Genomic DNA, 8955 nt, shown 5'->3' with positions numbered 1-8955 from the left:
CTCACTGCTCCTCGTTTACACAACTGGTGCTTTTCTCACTCAAAACGGTGGATAGCCCTGTGGCTAACAGTGCACTTAAAAGTAAAAAGCAGATGTTAATGCTTTCTGTATGCTGAAGGAGAGTAACTACATTCCTTGTTTCTGCCAACTGCCTAAAGCTCCTCAGCATGAAGAACACATTGAGCTGCTGCACTCCTGAGGAGAGCAAGTGGTTTTGACTCCTGGAGTGAAATAGGCAAGTACCCTACTTTAGTGAAATCATGTTTTATTTTTTTAAAATTTGTTTAAAAATATTTGGAATGGGGAATGAAGTCTAAATATGAAAGTCTAAATGCTTTTCCAGTCCCCTGCACTGCTTAACACTGAAGATAACCAGTCACATCTTAAGTAAGCAAGTACAGAATAGAGGTGAACAGTAACAAGTGACATTCAGTCTGTCTCTGTGCCATCATCATCCTCCTCATCTCCACTTTCAGACTGCTCTTCTGTAAGGGAACAGCTCAACAAGGACTTCTGTATACATTGTCTTTCCTCTACAATAAAGAAAGCAACAGAGGGTTATTACTTGATCTCTTCACATACACTGGACTGTGTTCCACTTCTAAAGACAGAAACATTTCTCAGGCCAAGAATTCAGAAGTAGCCCAGCATATCCTACAAAAACCCCAGGAACTGAGGCTACATTTTAGGAAAGTGGCTGGAGAAACTCACCTTCATTTGTACAGTTTTGCAACAACCTCAGCAGCTGTGTTCTGTTATACTGAATCAGGAATTTCTGACATGTTCTTATGGTACCTGTAGAAGTCACAAGAACAGCATGTAACAATCTACACAACCAAACGTTTCAGAGCTGTGTGCGTATTTCCTAAAGAGCATTGTATCAAGTGACAAATGCCCCAGGAAAAACTAGGTTGTTAATGTAAATGTTAATGTAAATGATACAAAGAGGCTGCAGACTTCTGCACTGCTGAGGTTAAGTGGTGGAGTAATAATTTCAAACACGCAGTGCCTGTTAGTTCCCCTGGGGGTTAATTTTCACAATACAGAAGATACTATACTTTGAAAATATATTTTTAAATAATGTAACATTGTATTTGCTGCTCTGGTTTTGAGATAAATGTAATGAAGCTTCCAGCAAAATTAACGAGGCTTTCAAGAAAAGAACTGCGGGTGCCTGTTTCTTATTTAGATTTGCTGCAAGCAGTTGCTGTTGGTAACATACGAGGAATGTCTGTCGCACCCAGAGCAGCACCACAGCGTCGTGGCAGGTACGATTAAAGCTCCGTCCTCCCCCCGTGCCCGGGGGCTCCTGACCTCCGACGTGCAGGGTGTTGAGGAAGCAGGGGTAGCGCTGGCCGCGGCTCTCCAGGTACCGCACGAAGGGCAGCGCGGAGCACAGCAGCCGGTACGAGTCCTTGCGGCACCGCAGCAGCACCGTCCCGGTGTAGGCGTTCAGGTACTTCACTGCGGGACATACACGCACGGTGAGCGGAGCCGGCGGGACCCCGCACCCCCGTGGCCGCGCGTCTCGCCCGCACCTGTGAAGGAGATGGAGCAGCACGCCAGGCCGTAGTCCCCGTGCACCCGTGTGATGGCGTCTCTGACGGCGAGGCCCAGCACGCGGTCCTCGATGCACTGCCGGCACCGCGGGTCCTCCGAGACCACCTCGCAGAGCACGTACCTGCGGGATAGCGCGGCGTGAGCGGCGCGGCACCGACCCGCACTCGGCAGCGGCGCCCCCCGCCCGCCTCACCTGTTCTTGAAGCGCACCATGGCGGCGGCGGCGCGCTGCGCGGACGGACGGCAGGGCCGGCCAGTGGGGAGGCGCCTCCGCGCTCTGTAGCCAATGGGCGGCGTGCAGGGGCGGGGACAAAGGGAGAACAGCGCGGGCCCGCAGCCGGGGCGGCCCCGCCCCCTCCTTGGGCCGCGCGTGCGCGGTGCTGCCGCGAGCCGCCCGCGGGCCACGGAGCCAGAAACGCTTCGGGTGGAAAAGATCTGTGAGGTTATCGGGGCCGTGTGTGACCAGTCGCCACCATGTTAGCTAAACCACGTCCGATCTTTCCTTAAACACCTCCATCACCCTGGGTAATCCATTCCAATGTCTGATCACCCTTTCTGTGAAGAAGTTTCTCCTCATGACCAATCTAAAATTCCCTAGGCGCAGCTTAACACTGTGTCCTCTTGTCCTGTCGCTTGTTGCCTGGGGGAAAAGCTCGATCTCTACGTGACTCCGGTTCCCTTTCAGGTACTTGTAGAGAGCGATAAGGTCCCTCCTGAGCCTCCGCCATGCTAAACGCCCCAAACTCCCTCAGCCGCTCTTCTCAAACACATACGCTCCAGACCCTTTCCCAGCTCCGCAGCCCTCCTCTGGACCCACTGCACAGGCACGCTCTGGCTGGGTTATATTACACCTCAATATCCTTCCTGAATTGCGGCGCCCAGAACAGGACAGAGCCTTTGAGGCGCGGTCTCAGCAGTGCCGAGTCCGGGGGGACGATGGCTCCCCGGTCCCGCTGCCCGCACCGTTCCCGGCCCACGCCGGGTCCCGCCGGCCGCGCGCTCCGCTCCGGGGCTCGCGCGCCGCCCCCGCCTGTTCCCGCCCTCCGCCAGGGGGCGCGCGCGGCGCGCGGGCCGGCCTGAGGGGGCGGCTGAGGGGGCGGCGGGAGCGCGGGGGCTGCCCAAGGTCCCATGCTTCGCCTTTCTTCCCTTTCGCTGCGCTGCACCGACCCGCCCTGGCCGAGCCCCCCTTGTCTTGTGCCTAGAAAGTCTAAATGAGGGAGACGGGACGTCTCCGTGTGATGGGAGCCGTGGGAGGTCCGGGGCTGGGCGAGTACCGGCCCCTCGAAGGCCTCAGCAGAGCGTCCAGAGCCTCCGCGGTGCTCCTGGAAGGGCTCTGTCTTTGCTGCCTCAGAAAACTGCTCCAGTATTTGTAGCTCCTCATGCTCCAGGTATTGGGGGTTTGGGGAGATATGCTAATTAATGACAACAGCTAAGAAAATTGTGGAACAGAGCTGCTTCCTATAATTATTTCTGTAGTGGTGTCCCAAACTGTGATGTGTGACACTGTGGAGGAAGCAGTGAGGGCTCTTTGAAAAGATCTGGTAGGAGAATTAACTGAGGGGAAGGGAATGAGGAGAATAAGGGAAAATATGTGAGGTAGATATCTGAATGTGAGATGGGAGAAAGAGTTTTGCTGGGGTTCTTGGAGCCAAGTCACATAGGAGTGCTGAGACAGTATAGATTAAGTGGGAACTCATTGCTAATTCAGAGTGGAAACATCTTTAATGACCTTCATTCTAGACACAGAAAACAATTATAAACCCAGTGGAAATCTTGTCCTGGGTGATAAACTTCTGCCCTCTGAAATAGATGCCTGTTTTGCTGCTCTCTCCCCTTGGCTATTAACTTCTCTCCTTCACCTGTGATCACGTTTTCGGGTCGTGTTTTTTTCTAAGAACTGCAAAATGTGAGTTGCCTGGGGAGAAAAAAGCTCAAAGCCCAGCATGGACTTCTAAGAGACCTTTTCTCTCGGGCCACGATCAAAGGGACTGGGCCAGTTTTGAAGCTAATGCAGATAGAAGCATTTTCTCGATGAGAGGACTGCATTGCATTGATCTTTGCCATATTGCTCTGTGTTTTAGTATCCAAATGGGGATCTCACTGTAATCTGTTCCACTTGTCAATACAATGAGCTCCTAGGTGATAAGCTAGTCCCACATTTTTGAACAATATTAAAGTCCACGAAGATTCCCATTGATTTTCTTTGTGGAGTGAGATTCCAGTTTAGTCTTACAGTTTGCCTACCAGGTATGTTTCCCTGCTGCCCCCGTGTTTGTGGTGGCATCCCCCATCTTGCCTTCCGACAGGGCTCGGGTTGCCTTGTGCTGCTCAGGTTGCTTTTATCCATCCCCTCCTTTATTTCCTTCTTGCAGAGGCACGCTGGGCTCTGACAAGCAGAGCATGTGAGTGCACTCTGCCCTGTAATCCAATAGGACATGTGCACTGTGCATGCTACAGGCTGGGCCCTGTGTACAGCACAGGCCTCTGCTTTTGGTCCAGAAGGCTGATTAGGAGAGACATGGTGCAGAGAGCAGTGTTGTGAGATAGCCCCGTGCTGCTTCGTTTCACCCAGGGTGTTGCCTTAGCTCCCTGTTGTTGGTTTGGAGGATGGGATGATGCCCAGGGCAGACCTGGGTCGCCACAGCTCCTTGCAGAGTCACTCTCTGTTTGTACAAGGTGTGCAAGTCCAGTCAGGCATCCTGGTGTGCTGAGCTGACAGCACAGGACTAAAAGGTCACAGCATCTTCACGTTTGTTTTCCCATCTCCTCACTCTCATCCTCTGCCAGCTCTGCTGTGTGGATTCCAGTGTCAGGGATTCAAGAAATTATTGCAAGTGATGGTGAGTTATACACTCAAGGTGGGAAAGAACTGTGTCCTAAGAAAAGATCTGAGAGAGAAAAAAATAAGAAAATGCTATTTAAATGGAAGAATGGGTCAAGAGACCTGCCAAGAGAGAGGCTGGATGTCTCTCCTGCAGACTGGGAGAGAAAATGGCCTTGGGATATCTTATCAAATAGAGGTTATGGAGGACAGAGCATGCAAGGACGGGGGAAATAACATGCTCTGTCTATACACATTAGATACCATTTGTAAAGCAGTTTAAGAACCTTTGATAGAAGATTCTCCATCAGTGTAAGTGTTCATCAGCGATCATCCAATAAAGTGGTGATGCTAGGGAGGTGCAGGAGGAATACTGAGGTCTCCTTTTCTCAACTGCTGTTTCTTATTTGTGGTAGTGTGCCTTCAGAGCTGCTAGTACCAATCAGTCTGGGTTGGTTTTATTACCATTTAATTCATTATTTGACATTTTACTACAGGCTTGAAGGTCTAGACCCTCACTTTGGTTTTACATGCCATCTGTATTTCCAGGTTGCAGGTCAGAATACATTTGTATGGAATTAATTGTGCTAATAATCTTCAATAGACTGTGATGAATGTATGTTTTCTTGTGTGTAGCCAGCTCCCAGGGTTTGTATGTATTTACTGTAATTAAAATTACTAGTAAATGTATTCAATAACACACACACACATTTTAGTGAATCCTTGCACTCTTTTTAGGTAGAATGCATCCATTTTATAGATGAGGAAGCTAAGGTACAGTGGGAGTAAAGTGGTTCTTCATGGCAAATAGCTGTCAGTCTGGAGATAGAGATCAAGGACATAAAGTGAGTAGAAAGAACTGGCATATCAGCACATACTGTGTTGGAGTATAGCTCTGGTGTGTTGCTTGTGCATGAAGTAGCCAAGTAATTACATTCTGGAGTAAAATTAGGATGCATTGTGATACTCTGTCCTTGTGATACCACAATTTTATCTTCCCTGTGTAGCCAAAGTAATGCTTTTTGCTTCTCCCTGGAAGCACAGAACTGAATTTGCCATCAGGTATGGTAGCGGAGTAGGGGGAGACAACTACATTTTGTTCCACTGTGTGCACATTGCATCCCCAGATAACCTCAGTGCTGAAAATACAAAACAATCTGGCTAAAATTAAAACTGCTTCTTAAATCCTGTCTGATGTTGCCTGAAGCTTTTTGTTCAGTTTATCTTCACAAGGTCACTGAGACAGAAGAGTGCATTCTCTGAGCATGCTGGCCTAGAGCTTTTCATGCAGATGCTTTCATTTAACATTTGGGACATTCTTCTTCTCCCTTAGGTCTCTTCCTTTGTAGTCTCCCTCATTTTCTCTGTCTCTCTACTCCTCTCTTTAGAGTTCAGGTTCCCTCAGATCAATACACATAAGGCTAAAAGCTGTCCCTTTTTTTTATCACCCTAACATGTAATCATTAATCATAAGCTTTCTGTACACCCAAGCTGTCATGGGTCAGAGACTGCTGGTCTGTCAGAGCTGCCACATGAGCTCTGCCCTGTGTGCTGCCTGCAGCACTGCCCTCATCTTTGCTGTCATCCTGCCACGTGGAGTAATTGTCTTGCAAAACCATGTGATTGAAGCAAATTCTGTTGCAGCCTCTTTCAGTGCTAGCAGTGCAATCGTGGACTACTTGCTTAAGTTCAAAATTGTAAATTAACATTTCTTTGATTATTTTTTTAATAGTCAAGAACAGGATGGGCTCTGAGAGACATCCCATGTGTTTATAAGGTGAGCTTCCATTAAGATATTGGAAATTGGAAGCCACATTGAAAGATTGAAGCCAAATATTAAGATCTGATGAAGGGCATTCAGTGTCTGTGAGTCTGGCATGTGCTGTCTAGCATGAACACAGAATCAGGAGTGTCCTTGTGCAGCAAAAAACAGTGTGAGAGAAGAGCAGTACAAAAAGGTGATGTGCCAAGTGGGAAGCTGGACCTAGAATTCTGAGAAAATTTCATTTTCTCCAGCTCTGCAGTGGGGATAATTGCAAATACCTTATTCATAGATACATGTTAAAAATAAGTAAACTGTTCACTTGAATGTTACCATTTATCAAATGTGGTAAAACTGCTGCTCTACAGGATAGATCTGTAGGCAGCACACTTCATTTGCAGCAAGGTGCTGCAAGAAGCTAACAGCTGCTTCCAAACTAGTTAATTAAATTAATCAAGAACTAGAATATTAGTTCAGGTAGTTTAGGATTCTCTTTTCTTTCCTTTCCATATTAGAGAACCCAGACTCAACTGTAAACCAGATAACTTACTATGTAATCTGCTGTGTAAAACCCCCATATTTAATACCTCCTTAACGGGGATGTTAAGATGGATTAATTATTCTTTGTTCTGGTCTCTGAAGATAAAGGGTAATTACTATTAATTATGTGTAATTGAAAAATTGCTACTTCACAAAGAATCCAGTAGCATTAGCAGGATTTTAACTTATTGCTGCCTATAGGGAGTCTTACAACATTCCACAATGTTATGGCAAAGACTGCCATAAACTTGAGAACGGTCTCAGCGAGTCTTACTCACTTTCCAGCCCACACCTGAAACCAGGATTTTCAGACATAGCAGATCTCAGAGCAGCCTGCGAGGCAGGACTTGTGTTTTGTTCTGTGCTGAATGCACTGAAACAGGAGGTGCAATTTGAAGGGGTGGTTGTTATTGAGGATGCTGTAAGACTTTTCCTCTGTAAATTTCCAGAAATCTGTGGAATAACCACCAAAGGGAAGGTATTAGAAAACAATAAACAACCCCAACAAAGGGAGAGATTGCTTATCTGGGAAAGAAGCTTATGAAAAAAAGAAAAAAAAAACCCCATGACTCTTTAGTAACCAGTACATCTTAGACAGCAGAGGTGTCTGATAGAGTGAAGACTGTGTTGAGATATTTGAATTTAGCTGAAAAAGAAAAGAACAAATAGAATTTTTACAAGAGCAAAGCACTTTCAATTACATAAAATTAGTGGATAGGTTTGCATGCAACCTGAAATTCTTAACAGCCCCACTGATTTCTGTGTTCAAAATATGTGGGTATATAACTTCCTTTAATTACAGTAGGAGCTGGGCACCTTCCTATGCATAAAAATCGGGCCTTTAAGCTCTCCAGGCCTGAGTTTCACATTGGTGAAATGAGGAAAATGACATTTATCTACTTCAAGGATTGCTGCAAATAAATTCTTGAGTTATTATGCACTTAGGCAATATAATAAATGAGATAACAGCGACTCGTATGGCATAAACATAGCCTACCCTGGGTAACCTTGGTGTAGGGGCCACTCTGAAACAAAAACCATGTGTCTGGTGCTGCTGTCGTCTTGCAGATATTTGCTCTCTGTTTCTCCTTTCCCATGAATTCCCATGAGCAGATTAAGCCAAGGCCCTATTTTACAGTAAGATGTATCTGCTTATGTTGCTGCATATTGAATAATCCTTTCTTTACGTGGCTTTATGTTTAACTCCAGCAGCCTAGGAGCAGCGTAGGATCAGAGTCTTCCGCAGAGCATTGGTCTCCCTGATGAGGGAGGCAATGAAAAACATTCCCAGTGTATCCATCACTCAGTGCTGAGGCGGCAGGACAGGCATCCTGGAGCAACCTTATATAACGCTTGCCTGCTGCCTGGCTCTGACTGGGCAGCAGCAGCGCGTGCAGGGGAGAATGGGGGCTGTGCTGGGGCTGCTCGCTGGGGTACAGCCAGGGCACCCCTTGGCAGCTGCACGGTCTCAGCTTGTGCTGGTGTCAGCTCGGTGCAAGGAGTGTGTCAGTCACTGCCTAGCTGGGGCACACAGGTCTCAACTCTTTGCCTGACCCACTCTGACAGAGACTCCCCCACCCGTCTGTTCTTGCCTAGATCCAATTTTAGCTGCAGCGTCCCACAGCCCAGCACAGCAGGTGAAAGCCCCTCAAAAGCAGAGTAGGGTGTAGTGTGCGATGTGATTTGGTGGGGAGAATCAAGAGTGATTTTGCTTCTGCTCTGCTGGCTGGGGGTGCTCACAAAGACCAGTAAACACAAACAGATTTCCAGAGGCAATGGCTGTTATAGATCAGAGAAGACAAAAAGCACTGAGAGCATCTGGTCTGTTTTGGGAAGCCTACTTGGACTTTTAAAATTATTTTTTTCAATTTTTTTTCTAAAGATGTGCTTGCATCTGAGTCAGAGTGTCAGTATTTGCCACTGTTTTATCCATACACACCATGAAGACCGAAGCGAACAAAAAAAAAATCTTGCTAGATTTTCAAAGCTGTTGCCACCAGTTGCCTTGAGGGCCCAGGGGTTTGAGCTACATTTGAGATGCCTTCTGCCTGCTGCTGGGTGGTTCTTAGCTGGAGCTCCTGGTGATGCACATAAGAACCTTTTCCCAGTGCTTGATAGCCTCTGCCACAGTGAGATGACTCTGGGGAATTGACCCTGGGCACGTCCCTCAGGCCTCCTCAGTAAAATTCCACAGTGTTCATGCTGGAACTCAAGGAGTTGTTTCTATGTGACCTTCTGTGTTCCTGTCTCATACCTGTGATGCATAAAAGAT

At 47.4% G+C, this 8955-nt stretch overlaps 1 protein-coding gene across 1 annotated transcript; it reads right to left on the bottom strand.

Moving 5' to 3' along the window:
• Nucleotides 1-231: 231 nt before the first annotated feature.
• Nucleotides 232-1808, bottom strand: POP5 (POP5 homolog, ribonuclease P/MRP subunit). Its single transcript, XM_084217583.1, has 5 exons — nucleotides 1754-1808; nucleotides 1539-1681; nucleotides 1315-1464; nucleotides 712-795; nucleotides 232-533 (listed from the first exon to the last, which is right to left on the bottom strand). Exons 1-5 carry the CDS (start codon nucleotides 1771-1773, stop codon nucleotides 430-432), a joined length of 501 nt encoding a protein of 166 aa, XP_084073709.1. The 5' UTR covers nucleotides 1774-1808; the 3' UTR covers nucleotides 232-429.
• Between the last annotated feature and the right edge of the window lie 7147 nt (nucleotides 1809-8955).

The sequence above is a fragment of the Fringilla coelebs genome (genome assembly GCF_963513975.1).
Source record: "Fringilla coelebs genome assembly, chromosome: 17".
Taxonomy (NCBI): domain Eukaryota; kingdom Metazoa; phylum Chordata; class Aves; order Passeriformes; family Fringillidae; genus Fringilla; species Fringilla coelebs.
The sequence above is the reverse complement of the archived record's forward strand: the minus strand, read 5'-3'. Positions and strand labels throughout refer to the sequence as shown.